The sequence below is a fragment of the Aulonocara sp. 'chitande type north' Nkhata Bay genome, linkage group LG3 (assembly GCF_057382095.1).
Source record: "Aulonocara sp. 'chitande type north' Nkhata Bay isolate Kocher_YH1m ecotype deep benthic linkage group LG3, A_spYH_male_GT1.1, whole genome shotgun sequence".
NCBI lineage: Eukaryota > Metazoa > Chordata > Actinopteri > Cichliformes > Cichlidae > Aulonocara > Aulonocara sp. 'chitande type north' Nkhata Bay.
The window spans coordinates 24875485-24897112 of record NC_141346.1 but is presented as its reverse complement, the minus strand read 5'-3'; the positions used below and the strand labels follow the sequence as shown (position 1 = coordinate 24897112).

The window sequence follows — 21628 nt, the reverse complement described above, 5'->3', positions numbered from 1 at the left end:
ATTAATATATTTGTGCTACTATCACTTTCATGTGTGTTTCATGTGCACAGTAAGTTCCTTCAAATTCAAAGCAAACAAGGAACAGCATTGATCACTTCATTGTTCGTATGTATCCACAGCTGATGTGCATTAAGTAAAATATATAACAAGAGCATTAAAGCAAGGCCTTATAAAAATATTTATTTACAAAGACAGAATAAAATATATTTACATTCATGACAACAATAAACAAACAGTTTGGAGTCCAGCGATATAGTAATATGTGTGTGCTAGTCTTGATTTTCTGCCAGTTTTCTGATTTCCTCCAGCAGTTCAGAGAAAGATGGCCGACCATCAGGCTTCTGCACCACCACCGAAGAAGAAAAGGAGACGTAATAGTAGATGAAAAGAAGAAGAGGAGAAAGATGTCATGCATTTCTTTATAGAAGGTGCAGAAACATGGTACAGTCAAAATATTAAAATACAAAATGTTTAATACCTCATGCCAGCAGCGGTACATGATGGCGTACAGTGGTTGTGAAGCACGTTGTGGTCGGTACAGCCGGATCCCCCTGGTGATGTCAGTAACTACGTCCACATTTGATCGGTTTTCAAATGGAGTCCGACCCTCAGAGAATATTTCCCACATTACCACACCTGGAGAAAAATAGCCACATATATGTAATACTAGACACATATTACACACACACACACACACACACACACACACACACACACACACACACACACACACACACACACACACACACACACACACACACACACACACACACACGTAGAGAGAGAGAGAGATTGGGAAGACAAAGAGAAGCTGCAATCTATTTTAAGCTACAACTACTCAGGAGCTATACACTTGGTATATTTGGCCTGTGTTTCCTCACCATAGGACCAGATGTCAGACTTGCTGCTGTATTTACTGTAGTGGAGAACTTCAGGAGGAGACCACTTCACTGGGAACTTGGCACCAATTGAACTGGTGTACTGATTGTCTAGAACATATCTGGCAAACATAGTTGAAGAATTTAAATATAACCAGAGAACAGGTGGCAGGAGTAGTTATTCACCATGCTTTAGATTCTATAGGTAGTCTGCATAACAAATGTGGTTAAAATAAAAAAAGAACATACCTGGTCATTCCAAAGTCGCTGACTTTCACCACATTGTGCTCACTAACCAGACAATTCCTGGCTGCCTGGATATGGAAAAGAAACATTATAAACCAAATATTCAGCTAGAACAGATCTCATGTGTACACCACTTTGTGTTGGTCTTTCAAGTGGAATTCCAATAAAATTGATTCATGTTTGTGGCTGTAATGTGACAAAATGTGGAAAAGTTCAAGGGGGCCGAATACTTTTGCAAGCTACTGTATGTTTGAGCATTTTAGTTATTTTAATCTTTGGGTTGAGCAGCACAAGTTTTGAAATTTATTTTTTGAATCTTGTCCTTCTTCTGTTTTAAGATAAGATAAGATAGAACTTTATTAATCCCTCGGGTGGGTTCCTCTGGGAAATTCGGTTAGCCGACCAAATCACATATTTTAGTATTTTATATTTTATTTTACCTAAATGTAGTTATTATTTATTTATAATTTCTAGTTAATCTCTCTTGAAGATATATATATATTTATATTCTTAAATATTATACTCTTATAAATGCACCATGGGATCTTGGGATATTTTGGTACACTGAATACTGTGTATATTGTTATATTGACAATAAAGACCTTGAATCTGAAGATGTCAAAGATGCATTATACAGGAGTCTGTACAAACTCTGTACAGGTTCAAATCTTACAAAAAATATACCATGATTTCATAGACTGTTACTCATGTTATATAGAATTACTGTGTTGGCTCACCAGGTCTCTGTGGATGAAACTATGTCCCTCCAGGTAATCCATCCCTTCACACACATCCTGGCACATAGACAAAAGCCACGACTCCGGTAGAGTTCTGCTCCTTTGCCGCAGGAAGTTCAGCAGGCAGCCATTCTCCATGAACTCAGCTACGATCAGCAGGGGGCGCTGCTGCAAACAAACGCCATACAGCTGTACAAGCTTCGGGTGGCACAACCTCCTAAAAGAGAGATCAGTCACAAAATGTTTTTAAGGAGCTCTTTAATTGCTCTTCCTTTTCCCACATCCGGATTATCCCGACATCCTTACATCATGACTTTGGCCTCCTCGATAAAGTCCTCTTCATACATGGCTCCCTCCCTGATGGCCTTGATGGCCACTCTTTGCTGTCCCCTCCACTTGCCAAACCTCACCACGCCAAACTGACCACTACCCAGCTCCTTCATGAAGGTCAGCTCACTGGGATTGATCTCCCACTTTTCTAGAAGAAAAAACACAAGAACAAGATAAAGTGAGTAAAGACAAGAGTGAGGTCATCTCAAAACCTCTTGCTCTATGAGACCTAAAAACCAACCAGTATATAAGAAACAGAATAAATACAAGTTGGGAATTTCATGTGCTTTTCATGAAAACTGCTAATTCTTAAAAACAAAAAACAAAAAAAAACTTTAGTTATATTATTTAGTTAAATACTTAGATGCTTTTTAATTTTTCTAACTTTGGATTCACTTTCCTATTCCTTATAATGATTACACTTATTCAAAAATAATTCAAAAATAAAGAACACACCCACATTTAGTCTATGATAATAATATAATTGCAATATGCCACAGGAAATGTTAAGATGAGATAACCTTTATTAGTCGCATGCGTGGGAAATGAAAGAGGAACAAATTCTGATATAAAATAACACATCATCTACAAACAGACATTATATTCTAATCTGTATCTTTTTTTCAAATCAGGCTACAAAAATGAAAGATACTTTCAGCTATTTTCAAAATGAAAGATATTTTCATTTTTGTGTTCACTCATTTACTTTGCTATATATTAGATGTAGCTCTGGTCATATCTGCTTGCTTCTCATTCCTGTCCTTGTTAAGGATGCATTTGCATACATTTATACAACCAGTTTCTGAATGACCTAATTCTGTCCACATTTTAAAACTTGACTGCTAGCCAGTGAAGTAATTTGATAGAAAGAAGTTTGCGTTTAAGCTGCTAATTACAGCTGTTTTATATTTCCACTGTTATGTGGAAATATATTACTTTACAGAGGTTGAAGATCCAATTTCAGCAAGCTGTCAAAGTTCATCATATTCTTTTAGTAAGAAGAACAACTTTATTCATTGACTGATCATTCCACTTTAACCTTAGCTTTCATCAGGGCGATGAAGGCTACAGGCCAAGCACTAAAGGTTACAAGGGCAAAATGTGTTAAAGCCCCCAAAATTGTTGAAATTCTGTTGGCGCTTCAGTATCTTTAGACATTTGATCTTCTACATGACTAAAGAGCCAATATAGATAGAAACATAGATATAAATATAAGTATCTTAACTGCAAATCATGCAAAGCTACTCTAGCCCAGTCCCAGAATAAAAAATGTGTGAGTTAGGAAATGAGTATAACAGAAAACCGTTTCAATGGCTCAGTAAGAACTATAGCTGACGTGTTTCTCCATCTCTAAATTTAGCAGGTATTTTTGACTAATACTAGAGAGGATCTGTAAGTGTTTATATACACATACCTGAGCTGAATCCTGCCGTGGCAGGGACACACCTTCCCATTGGTCCGACTGGATATCGCAACCTGGCCACTAGACCTGCACAAAACATGCAAACAAACATATCAACTGCAGTAATGAATGGAAAACTGACAGTGTTGTTTTTACAAATACCATGTGCTTAATTACCTGCTGCATTGTGTTCATGGTAGTGTATAACCTCAGGTATGGAGCTGAAAATGTGTTTTTCAGCTAAGTAGTATTGCTCATTGTCAGTTATTTTAATCTGGTAATGCCTGACATCTCCGCTGGAACTAAAGACAAAGAAACAGAAGAATTGATCAGTTTGTAGGTTAAGATGTGCTTTGTTTGTGATTTTAATTCAGTGTATTTTTTGTCTTTGTCAGACAGGCTAAGATTTAACCCTTCAGGTTACATGAATCACCTTATTGTTTTGGTGTAAACAGAGACGGTGTAGACTCCCTTTCGACTAGACTCCCGGACCACAAATCCCCCCTCTTTGTCCTGGAAGAAAACAAGAAATAAACATTATTTATTTGAGTAATCGTTAATCATTTTTTTAAATAACATAATGTGTCTCAATTTGGATTCTTCTTTTAGTTCACTTTTTGTGCTGTGAAAAAACAACATTTGTAATGTTAAACTATTTAACATTGAATTATCCAGTAATTACTGCGGTACAGACAGCTCAAGATATTTTTGCTACAGTTTTAAAGAGCAAAGTTTTAGTTTTGTTTTATCAAGCTGGTACTTGTCTTGCACAGGTTATCACATGTACGTATCTTCGAAGACAGTTTACTAACCAAACTTGCCATCATTAGCTGATAATCTGATGCTCCGCCCTCTTGACCAAATATGGTCATGGTTATCTCCAACACTCTAAGGATTACATTTCAAAATTTCGCTAATATAATACTGAGTGTGTGCATAAAAGCATCCACTTTGAGTCTGGTCTAAAATAATCAGTCAGATACAGCTTTTCACATTTGATAAGCTAAAAATAAAACAAACAAACAAAAACATTTTTTCCAGGAAACAACAATTATCTAAGTAGTAGTATTTTTAAACACTGCTCAAAAACACTGACTAGAGAGGAGTAAAAACTTCAGTGCATGGTTGATGTACCTCATATTCATTGATTCGGGCCATGTCAGCATACATGAACGCTTTACTGCTAAACCATTGTTTTTGCTCGGCTTAGAGCACATTTAAATAGGTGCATAAATACCTCTTGTCTTAGCAGCTGCTCTGCTTCTGTCCTAGTGATGTTCTTGCAATACCACCTACAGGATGGACAATGAGAATTTAAAGGATTGTTTTTGTGATTCTAAAATGACTAAAAACAAAAGCAAAAAGAAAAAAAGAAGGCAAAAGTCAAAAATATGGTAAAACTTACGGGTTTGCCTCGATTTTGTTTTTCTCTGTCACATAGTTACTGGGGATGAAGCCTTTATTTCTGATAGAAACAGAGTAGGAAGAAAAAACACTGATAATCTAGAATCTTTAAGATGTTTAAGAATTAAATAAAAAAAATAGTTCTAGATTGAAAAATTTATTTACATTTCAAAATGAAAATTTGTAGGGTGTATTTCATACACTATGAAATATTTTTATCTATACTATATGTTATTAAAAATAAACAAACATATTTTTGTGTCCAGAAAACTTCACATTCCTATAACAAAGCAATATTTATTTGTTTTACTGATCAAGCACAATCCCACCAATAATTGCTCTATGATATCTTATATGAGCAGTAATATTGCTCAAAATACTCTTGCTGTAACAAACACAAACACTGAAATTTAAATTGAAAGTACCCATGCTTGTCCTGCGCCCGCCACCACAGCTGGTCTTGCTTGTGCAGTATGATGTACTCCTCCCCCTGTGGTCACAACACAAAAGATTAACAAATCTCTGCAGTTTATTTTTGTGTTTCTATTTGTTTGCATGTGTGTGTATACCTGTTTGAGTGTGAGGTCAGTGTCTTCCTTGGCGGTGAAGTCGTACATGGCCACGACACTCAAGAGGCCCTCACCTTCACCGTCCTCACCCTCAGGAGGGGGGAGGGGGAGCTTTCTCCTTGACCTCTCGACCTGTAACTGAGACAAAAAGTAAAGATTAATTCATAGAAATGAATGAAACATTGAAACACACAGAAGCAAACCCATTTGACCTACCCGGGTGGGTTGTCCTGAATACCGCCGGTTTGGGAAACAAAGGGAGGTTCTGCTCTCCAGCTCCACACGAGTGCTGAACTCCCTGGAATCAACCAATCAATCAGTGAGTCTATATGCCACATATGTTTTTTTGTTTTTACCCAAACTGATTCAGTTCACTTCGGTTTCATTTATATAGCATAAAATCAAAACAATAGTTGCCATGTGGTGCTTTATATTTTAAGGCAAGGACCCTGCAATAAAACCAGCAGAGTCGCCTCCTGGTGACCATTTTAAAAATTCAGGTTTGAGGCAGCCTTTATTTCACATGCCTTGGTCTGTGTGTCAGTCTGTGCTAGCACTGTTTTATTTTGAAAGTCTTGAGTCTCATGTGCTTGGGTTTAATTCTACTTCCCCTGCCTTGTTATTCTGTTTTTGGTGCCAGCTGCACTCCCACCTCCTGTTCTTCCCATCATTTTTTTTTAAAATCAGTTATAACTTAATGTTTTGATCAGTATCTATAAAATGAACGAGCTCCTTGTTTTTTTTTATGTTTGTTTTGGACTCTTTAAATGCCCACCTGGTCTGAACAGCACAGCAGCAGCAGATGATCGACCGGATAGAGTGATCTGAAGAAAGGAACAAACAAGAACAGAGTTGAATTAGTGAAAAAAGTTTCCCAGGGCTCTATTCTTGGCACACTTTTATGTTCAAATATACCTCTTCCTCTTTTAATCTAGATTAATCAAAGACATAACATTTTTTCACCACTGCAGGTTAATATGGCCACCTGCTATCAAACAGTTCCAGTAGCTTTGATCTGCCACGAAGCTTTCTAAACTAATGAATCGAACGGATTAGTTCATCTTCTTCTTTTGACTGCTCTCTTTAGGGAATGCAAATCCCCAGCATCGTCCAATGTCACACAACCCTCTGCATGTCCTTATTCGTCACTGTATATCCTTGTAGCTCCTCTGTGGTCTTCCTCTTTTCCTCCTACCTACTAGCTCCATCTTCACCATCCTTTCTCTAATATATCCACTATGCCTCAAATCATCTCAACTCTATCTCTCCAACTTAGCTTGACGTATTAGTTATTCCTCAAAATAAAAATCTATGGTCTTGGGCTACATTAAGCTAGGTTCACTGACTAGGCCTTTGATTAGCCTCTTAAGATCAGAATAATTTCCATAATTATATCACTCTTATCTGCTACAACACATTTATTCTTCCCGGCTTTGACTACTAGAGTACTTTTACCTCTCACATCCAGAGTCAAGTTGGATTCACTTTTATGTATGAGACAACAACAGTTGACTTGACTTAGGAATCCTAAGTCAAAACAAAACCATATTCCTCTAAAAATAGTAGGGTGGAAAAAGAATGGGAAAAGCAGCCAAAGAAAATCTCTGAGAGACCTTCAGAAAGTCTAGAGAGCTATTGCCTGAGTCCACTTAAAAATAAAATGACAACACAGGTTTACATTCACATTTGCTGATTGACTTTCAATGTAATTTTCCATTTCTGTTCACTCACGACTAAGACACGCACAACGAGATTTAGAGATATCTCATATTTCATGCGGTTTAAAGACTGAGTCGCCAACGCTGACAGGCTTTTAGGGGTGTTTGGATGACGTTTGAGGCCCAGTTACATAAAATACACTGATCTCTGTGTTGATGAGGAGAGGTCTATGACATACTTATCTGTCTAAGTGATATTGGAGCACTTCAGACTGTCTGTCACAGATATGGTGTAGACATGATAATTACATCAACTTTATTTTTGTTGCTTAAACTTGAGAGTTGAATGACTTTGAAAAGGTTTTATTGCTAGCAGAAGCTTTAGTCAAAAACACTGCTCATCTTAGCGTGTCGTCTGCATGCAGACATCCGTAAAAGCAGCGACGGAAATTGTGGCCAATGGCTTTCATTTGATGGCCGTGATGCTCTCAGTGCAATACGTTGCATGAAGGTGATTGTAAGAGTAAGTGCAGGATGTGATCACACTGTCAGTTCGCACGGTCAGACAATCAAAGAAGAGAGAGAGAGAGAAGATGTTATGGCAGGGCTCTCTTTACAAAGAAGAGTGCATTAGTGAGAGTGTTGCTAAAAACCACAGAGCCAGAGTTAGTGGAAAAAGAACAGTGTGGTCAGATGAGTCATCTTTCACCAAAATTTGCAGTAAGTGAACAAGCGCACATGAGGGGAACACATTAAAGGGCCGAATGCTGGACCCCTGGATTTTGCACCCCTATGTGTGGTGTCCACACATAGGGGTGCACATAGAGTTCAGATTATAACACAAGTTGATGCATCAATGTATGGTCTCAATGGTTTCTATTACTCTCTGCAGTTTAAAAGAACCAGAAACATTGATTGATGAATGGATGACTCTCCTTCCACCTCAACCTGAATTAAGTACAACACTGAAATGCTTCTTTATTTTATTTATTTTTAATTTGTGGTCATATACTAAATATACTGTTACAAATATATACTGCTACTCAGTTTCTGGCGGTCCACTCTGCGCTCTGTATGATGTCACACAGAGTAAATATCCCTAATATGGCTGTGGTGGTTGCAAGAGGCAACCAATCAGAATAAAGCTTTATTGAAGGGGAAGGAGCTAAAAAGCTTGTTTCACACACAGGGTGACCTGAGAGGAGTCACCAAGGCCCAGTTTAAGATAAATAAGGATAATTTAGAATTTTTAATGATGCAAAGTTACTGTAGTGCAGTGGTGTCAAACTCCATGCCTCAACGGCCGGTGTCCTGCAAGTTTTAGATGTGTGCTTGATCCAACACAGCTGATTTAAATGGTTAGATTACCTCTTCAACGTGTCTTAAGGTTCTCCAGAGACCTAATCACTTGATTCAGGTGTGTTTACCCAGGGTGATATCTAAAACCTGCAGGACACTGACACTTGATGCCTGGAGTTGGACACTCCTGCTCTAGTGGAATCCAGTATTGCAAATCCAGAGTTCAAAGCAACCACAATGGTCAATTTTTATAAATATACTAATACAATAAGAAACTTCGATGGGGCTCCTTCGGGATCAGGACTTTCGGACCTTTGGTTTTCCATTCCAGGTGAGTGTTTCATCTCTCGACCGCTGGTTCATTCGTGCTGCCAGATGCTCCTGATGTGCAGTCAGTTTCTTCAGCCAGTGGGTCTGAATCATGTCAGGGCCTGGTGCTGTCCAACTCTCTTTCCTGGGTGCCTGCCACGGTGATGGTTACTAGATCCTGTTCAGGAAGGTTGTTCTCATATTCTTCCCCTGCCACTGAGAGTACACCTCGGATGGTTCAGTGGAGAACTGCTGATTTATTGGCCTGCCTCTACCTTTAAAATTAGGTGAATTCTTTGCTTGGAGGTTTCCAAAGCCTCAGGCACGGACAGGTTGCTGTACTTCTTAGGCGCCCCTTTCGTCATCAGACTTCTGCAGGTACAAAAACTGGCTTGATATTTTTGCTTCTAGTGTCCTTTAAGGTGGGTACTGCTCCTTGTGACTGTTTGTCGTATAGCCAAGCAGTGACGGTCACAGTAGAGAGTGTCCATAATGAGGCATTCACATCTTCTACTAGACTTTCATAGGGTATTTCACATAGTCTTTAGAGTTAACCACAGAGGGTCGACGTTCCCATCTCTCTCTCTCTCTCTCTCTCTCTCTCGCTATCTGTACTAAAATCAAATAAAACTAAAGGTTAATTAAATAATTAGAATTTTTATTTCAAACAGAACAGATTAGACTTTTGCCTCCAGACGCAGCTTCCTCTGTAGCTTTGGTCATCTCTTGATATTAAGTTCAAATACATGTTAATTTTCTCTCTGTGGTTTTGTGTAGGAGGTCTTTGTCAGGAAGTGCAGTTTCCTGTGAGCCTGTGTGCGCATGCCTGCATGTGTGTGTGTGTTTATGTGGGCCAGCAGACAGGTGTGTCTGTGTGTGTGATGGCTGCATTCCTTCCTGTGCAACTTTATGAGTTTGAGAGAACAAAAAAAAACACTCAAAGGCAAAATGCTCAAAGTGTCACATGATTTTAACTGTAACTGCCAAATGCATCTATGGCATGTCCCATCATGCTTTGCATGTGCCCTCCCTGTTGTAGAAGTTAAGCCATGGGAATTATGAACTCTTCTGTTGGTTTTTGGTGAACCAACACCCTAATAACAACCAGTCTCCGAGGTTTCTATCAGCTGGGGCCCTAAAAACCTCAACTTTTGGATAAATAAAAGTTACATTTTATTAACTGATTTGTGTTTATATGTATTTATTCTGAAACTTTTTTTTACTTTAAATTTTTCCTCCCACTGGTGCACAATGTCATAATTACAAAGTACAGTTTTAAATCCTAAATCCTGTTTACTTTTTTGTAGGTTGTTATGTTTTAAAGGATGATCAGGCTACTGGGAGTGGATGAAGGATCTGCCCAGCCCAGCAGCCACCGCCAGTCTAAATCTCATTGGACTGGCAGTCAAATCTAATTTAGGATGTGGTCCCAGCTGGTGAATATTTATTTAAAAGTTTACCTGTAAAGAAAAAGTAGGATGTGGGACAGCTTTAGACGAAGGCTGCAGTCAAATAGCCCAAAAAAATGACCTCTTCTATATCTGATCAGCCAATGGAAAATGTAACAAGGTCGAGGAAAGGTGTGAAGGAGAATCAGGAGTTAGGAAAAGAGAAGCTCAGTGATCAGAGAAACAGACAGCTTTTAAACGCAACTCCTCAACAGTGTGATCATTTATGTAGCTGACATATTTCTTCAGGATCATAAAATGCTTATCTCGGACTATTTATCGGTGAAATCATGTCACTTCCTTACCAACATTGTAATGATAGATAAACAGGAATAAATGGGCTGTAAGGTGAAAGGAAGTGTTTGCCTATCCTGTCATATTTTCACTTCCTACTGGAGAGGTGATCCAGTGTAACCTCTACCTATTCAGGCAATACAGCAGCTGTTAAACTGTGGACTCAGCTCAGAGGTCATCCAAATGACTGTGGCTGTGAACAATTAACGGATCCAAACAGTTCTCTGCTCCACTAACTGGACGTTCAGCTGAAAACCTTCTGTTTCAGGTTACAGAGAATCCACCTGCTGGTACCACAGGACCTGCATTCATTTTATATTTTTGCTTACTGCATCATAGTAGATACAGCTGTCAGACTCCTGAACTCTGCCTCCTGACATCTGACCCACGTTAAACTCATGGACTGAACATACACACACCCACAATGGATAACTGTACCCTCAAACACACAATAATAACATGGACTGAACCACCACTCACAACCACCAGCACTTTATATAGCCTCTGTAGAAACTATCTACACCCTCACTTATCTTAACTGCACTACTGTATAGCGCTGTGTAAATAATCATTCTGTACATTCGATAATCTTTAATCCTACAACTGTTTACAACTTGCATAGTTCCCATTTCTGTATAGCTGTATATCCCAGATTCTGTAAAGTTATTTATTTCATATTCTGTATAGTTTTTCATATTTATATCCTGTTCATATCCTGTACATAGCTTGTACTCACTACAGCCTGTACATACTTATAGTTATAGAATATTCACAACATACTTCATACCGTGTACATTATAACATACCATAATAGACCCATTTCTGTAATATACTCACATATCTATATTATTGCTAATATATATTGTAATATATCTATATCACTAAAGCACTTCTGGATGGATGCAAACTGCATTTCGTTGCCCTGTACCTGTGCATGTGCAATGACAATAAAGTTGAATTCTATTCTATTCTATTCTATTCTATTCTATATTAACCGAATGTTTTCTAATTGTTTATCATTATGACTCATGGGATGAAATCATCTCTTTTCTTTTCATAAGAAATGTTTCAGTGTTTCCTCTAAGCTATTCACCTTTCCTGAGTATTTAAAGAGATGAAACAGCTCTTAATATGGCCATCATGCAGATACTTCTGTTTCAAGTCGCTTAGTTAGGAAGTTCCCTAAAGCAAACTGACTCTTTGACTATAGCCTCTGTGTCAACCTGGTTAGTAAGTCATCCGTTGAGGTTATTAGCTTTCATTAGATGAAAGCAGTCATCAGATGCGTCCTTGTGTTTGCTTTGGCCGCTAGCAGATTCAGAGGTGTGGACTCGAGTCACATGACTTGGACTCGAGTCAGACTCGAGTCATTAATTTTATGACTTTAGACTTGACTTGAAAAAATGTTCTAAGACTTGTGACTTGACTTGGACTTTTACACCAATGACCTGGGACTTGAATTGGACTTGAACCGGTTTACTTGAAAAGACTTGATATTTTACCCCAAATACAAAATTTAACATGCATATTATATAGAGATTGAAAATGTGACGTCATTCACGGGTAGAACCGCAAAGGATTCTGGGAACTCGTGGCAAGCGGTACTAGCGCACGCAGGCTTTCAATTAAAATCAGTTATACAGCGATAAAAAGAAACACAAGAAGCCGTTGTATTATTAACTGCAATAGCCGGTCGCATGACAGCCATGGGAAGCTGACGGGTAAAGAGATCGGTTGTTATCGGATTACATCGTTGAAGAGAAATTGTTCAAGCCATGTTTCCGAAGTAACAAAGAGGCGACGGGTGGCCTGGATTGCAGCCATTCAAAGGTCAAATATAACGTCCCAGAACCCTCCAGCTAGGGTTGCCAACTCCCTGAAAAATAAATAAGGGACACCTCGTGGCCAGGGCCGGGCAACCCAGTTGTCTTCACCCTTCCCAGTGTGGTAGCTCTTTTTTTGTGTGTGAAATTATTTTTTAACCATTTGACTTGAACTTGATTTAAGCAGATGCATATTCTTTGTGATATGACCATATGGGAAACAAATGATCATTTAGCGATTTATTTTTAGCTCAAAATGACAACATTAACACAGCAAAACAGGTCTCTTTCTTAAACAGAAGCCTGTCATGCTTAACTTTTGAGAATATAAGTAAATCTTTCTTTAAAAGAACTCTGTCCTACTTAACTTAAAATTATATAAATTAATAGAAAACAATAGAACAAAATCATTCTTGTAACAGTGCACATATAGTGCATTTAGTACAATTGGCTTCAGCTGAGGTATTATTTCAGCTTTTCTAAAGCTAATCAGCTGCTCCTGTTTGTAAACCCACTTGTTCCCATGATTACGCATCATAACTCATCATCATTATTCATCTATGTATTACTTTTATGTATTAGTCATCTATTTGTTGTAATCATCTATCCTTGCAGTTGTTTATTACACAAAATAAATTATATTATCACACTTCTGGCCACATAGCCCTGATATTCACCGCACATGCCCATATTAACCTTAACCAGAGGGTTTAAAAAAAACAAACCAGTGTTTACATACCATATCTGCTTCTGTCGTGGCCTGGCGGACAAAAAATTGGTTAAGGGTTCCCCGAGCTTTCATGCCCCTCATGTTCTTCTTGTGCCCACCACTAGAAGCATGCCTATGGAAAAAGTGCGCCGGCACACAGTGCAGTGCGCTTTATAGGTGTTATCGTGCACTTTTCCAGCCAGGTGTTTTCCTTTTCCCATTCCTCCCTGTACTTTTGCAGCCTTTTTTTTCTTTCTCTGAGCGAACAAACATTGCTGCTCTAATGCTGGGCTCACACTGTGCGATTTTTGGCCCATTTTGAGCCGATTTTTGAGTCGTGCGACCGATTTGGTGATCGGCCCGATTTTGGCCTTCATCGTGCGTCGTGTAGTATACGTGGGGTAACGAGAAGCGATTAACACCTCACGACCAGCTCCCGATCATCAATCGCTCGTGAGGGTGTCACCGCAGCTGCTCACGCGCAAACACGTAAACGTCGGTGAAAAAGACGGAGCAGCACGGCTGTGCAGCGTGTGATCTGGACACAAGCGATGGAGGCACAACTTGTAGAACTTTGGAAAGCTCATCCGAGCCTTTTCCATGTGGCATCACAAAATTATCACGACCACAACAACCGTGAAAATAGTTGGATCTACACTGCTGCTCAATCACAGCTGCCTGATCATGTTTTTCATTAGCAATTTAGCAAAGTTGATGTGGTGGTGTGTCTGTGTGAGTGAAAGACAGAGAGGGAGAGAGAGCGACAGATTTTCTGTTATAACCTTCATTTTATGGAGGCACAGTGTGTCGTCCGAGACTTGCACCGCAGTGTCGGCGTTTGTTTCCCTGTTGGCCATGCTTGTTGTTGTGGTCATCGGTTGTCTTCCGGTATTTTCTCCGTAAGCGACCTTTCCTCAACCAATGAGATGAGCGGTAATCTGACTTGTCATACTCGAATTGTCATAAGTGTGCTGTCAGCTCATTGGTCACAAAGCAGGAGAGAGGCTGGGAATTATGTTTTCAAACAAAGCGTTAATTCCATTAACATTTATAGACTACTTTTGATTCTCACTGTATTACGGGACAAAGTGCGTCCCTTATTAGCTCAATACGGGACGTGTACTTTTGTTTCTAAATACGGGACGATTCCGTATTTTAAGGGACGGTTGGCAACCCTACCTCCAGCTCACAGGTTAGTCTGCTCCAAGCATTTACACAAAGGTCAGTGTTTTTTAGTAGTTAATACGTCATTTTCATAACATAATTGGTGATATAGGTTACAAGCAAGTCTGGCGCTGAACAGAAATTGTGGCGCTATGCTCCTTTATTTATTGTGCATAAATAGTGAATTGTCCTGACACAATATTGCGTTTCGCTTCTGTTATTATGGTACACTGACAAAAACATATACTTTTATTCACAGGATAAAACAGGTTTTTTGTATCACTAATTGCCCAGTACGATTACAGCATACAGTATTATTGTCACTGCTACATTTCTGTGATGCTACCAGAAATTATTTCCACTACTAATTAATTACCGTTGAGCTCAAAGGTCCTATTAATAAACGGTTAACGAATGTGTATTTATGACGACGATTTGTGAGACTGGTAAACTTATGATACGTACGATGGTCTTTACTTTCTACACGGTGCATTTCAAGGTCCTGTACCCATCCGTCGGTAAACTGTACCTGGGCTTGTTGCAGTGACCTGAAGTTACTAAACTTCATGAGTGTATGCACTCACTCCAAGAACCGTATGATTATAAATATGCATATAAATATGCTAAGATGAGATAGCTGACTTCATCTAACTAGCAAATGTTTTCCAGGCTACGTTGGTGATACAGTTTTTTTAACGTGTATGATATTTTTGTCATGCGATTTTAAAGCCGGTCCTACAACCGCATCCAAGAATGACATGCAGCTTATCTCAGAACTGTCGGTGAAAATTATTCTTGGAGCTAGGTTTAATTGAGCTGCATTTTAAAGAGGTGCAATTTCACAATTTGTGTATATTTTCTAAGTTCACTATTTTGTCATGTGTTGAGAAAAACACAGATTTTAAAATTACATGGTCTAATATTTACATTTAGCATAACTGCAACATTTTTTTTTTCGTTGTTTTTTTTTTTTTAAAGACTCGAAAGGACTTGAAATTCAAAGTTTCAGACTTGTGACTTGACTCGGACTTTTACACCAGTGACTTGAGACTCGACTCTGACTTGCCTGACATTACTTGAGACTTGACTTGAGACTTGAGGATAAAGACTTGAGACTTACTTGAGACTTGCAAAACAATGACTTGGTCCCACCTCTGAGCAGATTGCTAAAGTCATCCATTGACTGCACAAAAAAGGCAACTTGTCTGCAAACACCTGCCAACCTCTTGCAAATCAGTAAAAGCAAAACTCTAAAAGGTTTACAAAGTGTTACAATATGAAACTCTGTTATGAGTTATCATTGCAATCAACACATTTCAAGTGTTTCTATGAAGGCAAACAATGTCCAGTTTGTCTCAGATTGTGTTGAGTTTCACTACTGCTTGGTAATTTGTTGAAGAGTGTTTCCAGACAAACTGGCATCTTACTTGCAAACTAAGGATGACCACAGCAACCTGCTAGCAACCACAATACATGTATGGACAGTGTTGGGAAGGTTACTTTTAAAATGTATTCCATTACAGAATACAGAATACATGCCCCAAAATGTATTCTGTAACGTATTCTGTTACGTTACTCAATGACAGTAACGTATTCTGAATACTTTGGATTACTTAATATATTATCATGCTTTTTACAACAACGTGAATGTACTATTGCTGTGTGATTTATTACTATTACTGAAGGTCCGCGACTCCGAACTGTAGTAAAGGGACCTCTGACTAATACGGCGGGGTCCCTGTCAGCTCGTAGCCGAAAAATAGCTTTACTTTGTTGTGTGGGTCAATTTTTCTTGCGAGAGACAGAGAGAGGCGTTGAAAGGCTGCTCCAACGGAACTTATTGTTTCGGAGGAAAACACGAACACGGCGTACAGTCGAGTCTTAATAGCTTACTTACAACTGGGCTCGTCAGGCACTCTTCTTGGCTGCAGTGGTTATTATTATATTTACATGCTTCCAGCTCCCGTTTTTTCTCGATGACTGCTCGTACCTTTCCACTCCCCTTTTTCTCCCTCCTCGCGCCCACAGACCCATAACGTGTATGGCAGTCCATTCTCCCTGCAGCACGAACTACACTGCCCATGATGCTACATTCTTTAGAGCTATGCTTGTAGCATTCTGCCTATTAGCTTAGCACAACAACAACAACAGCAACGAAAAGGCGCTCTCTCACCCAGGAAACACACAGTCGCAGAGAGAGAGAGAGAGCGTCACCCTGTAACCATGGCAACCGTAACGCTGCCGCCTGGAACAACAGAACGTAGCTGTCAAACAAAACCAAACAGTCCTGACCCGCGACAAAATGAAACAGGAAAGTACCGCAGTGTAATCCATTTATTTCAACAAAGTAACTGTATTCTGAATACCACCTTTTTAAACGGTAACTGTAACGGAATACAGTTACTCATATTTTGTATTTTAAATACGTAACGGCGGTACATGTATTCCGTTACTCCCCAACACTGTGTATGGATGACCTTGGTGTAGTAAACCTCTTTGCAGCCAGTTTCACCTAGAGACTTGCAGCAACTTCCCGTAGCTGGTCAGGGAACACACAGTTTTATTGAGGTATCTGTTATTGCCAGGGGGTCTAAGAGGGGTGTAATCGGCAGAAAAAAACACAGAAGCCATATCCGTGAATTCTCAGATTTCTAAGATTTGTATAACTGATGCTAAATGCATTGTGCATTGCCAGGATTATATTTTTAAATGGGCTGGCATGGGTCATACACTCAGGTACTGCATTCTTTTTCTTTCTTTACTGCTTTACCAAGTGGTAAAATAAGCACTTAGATTCTAAATAAAAGTAGGGCTGAACGATTATGGAAAATAATCTAATTGCGATTTTTTGCCCCAATATTGCGATTGCGATGCGATATGCGATTATTTTTTAAGGTCTTTGTCTTCTGTATTATTAAACAAAGACAAGCAATACATCATATAGTATGGCCAATACTATATTACATTAATTTTAAACTGTTCTTTCCTGGAAGACAGACCTCTGTTATGATGACATGAGGTGATGCATGAATTGATGACTGACATTTTTATTTAACTTCTTCAATCACAACAGTATATTTGAACATACACAATAGTTTATTTTTAGCTTACAAACATCTGAGCATAAAGTGCTGACAAGGAACCCTGGTGTAAACATTAAAATGAAAGTCAGTACAATGTGCAGATTGCAGAAATATACATAAACAAAATCAGTGGCTTTACCACACTCAGTTTTTCAACATCTGTGAACTACTAGACAGTCATTCAATTAAAAAATAATATTAAATAAATAAAACTAATAAATAAAAAATACACACATCTTACTGATCTCTGCAGTCAGTAACATTACACATAAAGTGCAAACATAATAGCAATTGTATAAACACACACACAAACACGCCTTTAAAGTTTAAAGGCGTGAAATTGGACGGTCTAGCCTTCTGAATCAGAAGGCTAGTTCTGATTAGCGTCACCGCTGTCTCGGTGGAGTTTAATAAACTCGGCCGTCTGCTTCTTGCTATCTAAAATATAACCAGACACTGGTGTAAATTCTCGACTGTCTCATACTTCTGTTTAATAAGTTTTCTGTTTGACGTTTAGTCAGCTGTGTGAAAACCAAGGAGGAACCCACCCGGGGGATTAATAAAGTTTTATTTTATCTAATCTAATAACTTTAATCTCAGCCAAACCGATTTACTCACGAACAAACAAAACACTGAAAAAAGCCCAACAATAACATTTTTAGGTTGTCTAAGTGACTTATATATTACGTTTAACCCGAGCAGCGAAACTCCGCGGTGATCTGAAAATGATGTGCCGGGACTTGTGCCGTTCTCGGCCGCATCAGTAACCCTCGAGCTCCCGGCTAGCTATCGAGCTGGTGGGTAGCAGACGCCTCTGAAAACGTCGAAGCACTTTTGCAAATATGGGATATCTTGATAAACCGAGCAGATATTTGATGTTTACACAACTACTTTCTCGCCTGAAAATATTTTAAAAGTTTATTTTGTGACCCAGAAAGATTAGTATGAGTAATTTTAAAACTTAGTAGCGGCCGCCATTGTTGGAAACTGGAGTTTGGCTGGGCCGCGCTATGAATTCTGGGATATGGTAGTAATTTGGACAGCCTTCGGCGCGTCGCTGTGACGTAATCGGTCTACAAATGCGGCCTCAGGAGGATGCAGCCCATGAATTTGGACATGTCCAGAGTATAATCGCAGCCTTTGCGGTTAGAAAATTGCACTTGATCATGTCGCGATATTATCGCAAATGCGATATATCGTTCAGCCCTAAATAAAAGTAATAATTGTCCTTTAAAAGTAACAGTTAAAGGTTTCAGAGTGTATGTAGAGTACCTGAAGTGAAAGCTGTGGATTTTAGTTGACACTTTTTGGGCTTCTGATTCCTGTTTTCTGTGGTTAGCCTGAGGATATTAACTGTAATATTTCCTTTGGGGTGAAAAATGAAGCCAACACTGAAGTTGGCGTCATAAGGCTGGTTGCAGACTTCTATTTTAGAATGCTGAAAAGAAACACGTTCATGGCCTGCTACGAAGTAAGTCCCTCTTTTCATAACAGCTTTTCGTTTTTGTAACTCATCTTGGAGTTTTACTGGTAAAGCCCAAAATTATTCTTTAACAGAGATGCTGTTGGTTGCTTAGCATGCGGACACAGGCAGCTGTAGCTGCTAGCTCTCCGCTTGGCCTCTCCTCTGCTAAACTGGAATTGCAAACTTGTTCTGAAGTGAAAGTCTAATCAGTCTCAGCTGCAAAACAGTGCATAAAGCAAATATTAGCAAATAAATATGCTAACACAATTTATTAAGATGGTGAGCATGGTAAACGTTAATTGACAGCAAATTAGCATTACTTTTGTCAACATGAGACTAACAGGAGAAACCTGAACTAGCTCTACTTGGGTTCTGCTCAGATTTAAAGGCCAGTATGAGTGTACCTTCCTGTCTGGGTAACTGCACCTTTGTGCCATGTGAGAAACAGAACTGAAACTTTACATTAGCAAGCAAAACACTCCTTTCTGCTCAGCAAACCAGAGGTGTTAGTTTGCATACAGGTGCCTTTCGGTCGACATTTTCACATTGTCCTTAGCTCAAGGGTTTATGCATAATAAATGTGGAAAAAGTTTCAAGCCAAAAACATGGTTTAACGGTTTAACAGCAGATGCTTCAAGCTAAAAAATACACTTTTTTGGATGTGCATACAGATTTTCTCTTCTTTTATTTTTAAACACGTAAACTAAGCCACACTGTTTTCATGTTGTTGTGTTTGTTTGGTTTTTTGGGGGGGTCAAATCAGTGGCTCTCAGGTAAAAGTGCAGGTAAAAGCTAAACTAAGTTAAATTAATTTAAATTATGGAGGGAAATTACTTCATGTGGTTAAAACTCAAGCTTTACTGTTAAGGACTACAAAAAAACTGTCAGGTAGGCTGAAGAAGAGGGAAACCAGAAACAGTCAGAAAACTAAGACAACTAAGCAACAAATGAGAACAAGACCTGAAAATCATCCCAGCTCGGACTTTTTTGAGATTCTAATTTTTTAAAGAAGGAACATTCAAGTGAGTCACTTCAGACGGTACGAACGTGAGCTACATAACTGTGGCGTTGTGCCATTAGCAAGAATTAAAGTAAAACTCGTGTAAAGCTAGTCTAGTGCAGCCTAAGAAGAAAACTTTGGAGCGGACACCCCTGAACATGGCATTGAAAGATTATAAAGAGCCAAAGTTGAGTCTTTGTTGTGTTTTGTCATGTGATGAAGTGACATTTCAAGCCAAACTGCCATTTTGGTGTCCCCTTTAACTGCCTGACTGCCACAGCTTCAGAGATCAAGAAACATCAAAAACTTTCAGAAGACGTTCATAACCTTGAAGTTACTTCAGGTACAAAGTGACGGGAACCTATAGTGGTATTAAGCCCGGCCGTTTGTTAGATGACGTTTTAATGGTCTCGGGCTCATTTCACGCTGCATACTAACGCCGCACATTTTACTCACATTTTCTCCTTTAACGCTGAGTAACTCATTCTTATCAGTGCAAATGTTGGCTTTTTTGTTAGTTTGCTGCAACCTGCTCCAATGTCAAAAGAAGAAATAAGCAAGGTTTGTACGTATGTTCGTAAATTACTTACTTGAGTGAATCATGACTGTCTGTTTCTTTTGTCTTCCACCTCTGCTTTTTTGTCTCCCTCCTTCTCCTGCTTTGACTCTTCTTCTATCTCCTCATCAGCGCCACTTATTCTTCTTCAGTTCTTTTTAGGTCAGCTCGGTTCAATCTCTTTCTGCAACCATCGGTGGGGAGCTGATAGGACGCCACAGGTGGGAAACCATCGAATAATTGAGCGACAAGGGTGCAGAGACAGATTGAGGTAGAAAGAAAGACGGAGACACAGGCAGGCAGGTGGGTGGAGGAAGTAGAGTAGGTGAAGAAGAGAAGGCAAAAGAAAGCAGATATGGGCACAAAAAAGAAGAGGAGGATAGTTGCCTTGCTGCTGTTGACTATTTTTTGAGTCAGCTTTTAGACACATGAATCAAGATTTAAATGTCTGAATGCAGAGCATTTATATTTACAGTGTTTACAGAGAGAGAGCGGGCGAAAGAGAGTGGGAGAAAGATGAAGACAAAGATACAGAAAGGAAGTGAAAGAATGACGTGAATGAAACCACAAAGCATCCGTCTATGTGAATATCTCCAGGAAGAGTGTGCGCACACACACACACACACACACACACACACACACACACACACACACACACACACACACACACACACACACTGAGGCTCATAATGCAAAAACAGGGCTCATGTTTTATCCTCCGCTTAGCTGCTATGACCGTCAGAGCCAGTTCAAAATCTGGTCCTTTGACTCCAGCTGCTCTTTTTATTTTTGTTATTCATTTTTGTTATTTCTTTAGCAAAGGTTTTTTTAAAGGAATGTTTTAACAGAAATGTTTGACCATGTGTTACTCACACAGGTTTTCTATTTGCCCCTGATTGACCTCATTCAGGCTTCAGCTCAGCCACAGCTCCACCCTTTTTTCATAATTGTTGGCCACATCTGGTCCACAGAAGATTCACCTGTCCTGTAAATGAACTGTACCAGAGGTAGCGTAATTGTGAGCTATCCAAATGCTGTCTAGGGAGCTCAGAGTACAAGGTCACTGTATGTGATTAGAGGATCATAAAGTCATAAATTCTTTCTGTGACTTGAAAGTGTCCCATCCAGTCATTCCTTTAGTGTAAAATAAAAGCATATAAAAATATTTCATGGGGTACAGGTTGATCCAGTGTAAAGTAGTTAACTGTAAGAGTTTTGTTTCAGACTGAATAGTTTTAGCACCGGGGTAATATC

At 39.1% G+C, this 21628-nt stretch overlaps 1 protein-coding gene across 3 annotated transcripts; it reads right to left on the bottom strand.

Moving 5' to 3' along the window:
* Positions 1-171: 171 nt before the first annotated feature.
* On the bottom strand, positions 172-20880 carry txk (TXK tyrosine kinase). 3 transcript variants are annotated; one of them, XM_086274704.1, is made up of 16 exons: positions 20409-20880; positions 6342-6390; positions 5783-5864; positions 5567-5704; positions 5423-5487; positions 4999-5058; positions 4831-4885; positions 4027-4106; positions 3771-3895; positions 3606-3680; positions 2168-2339; positions 1862-2078; positions 1128-1192; positions 882-1000; positions 479-636; positions 172-341 (listed from the first exon to the last, which is right to left on the bottom strand). In XM_086274704.1, the coding sequence occupies exons 1-16, from the start codon at positions 20419-20421 to the stop codon at positions 270-272; spliced, it is 1545 nt and encodes a 514-aa protein (XP_086130830.1). In that variant the 5' UTR covers positions 20422-20880; the 3' UTR covers positions 172-269. The 3 variants fall into 3 exon arrangements, with proteins under 3 accessions (XP_086130830.1, XP_086130846.1, XP_086130837.1); XM_086274720.1 differs by lacking the exon at positions 20409-20880 and adding an exon at positions 16168-16615 and having other exon boundaries at positions 479-666; XM_086274711.1 differs by lacking the exon at positions 20409-20880 and adding an exon at positions 13889-14281 and having other exon boundaries at positions 479-666.
* Positions 20881-21628: the final 748 nt, after the last annotated feature.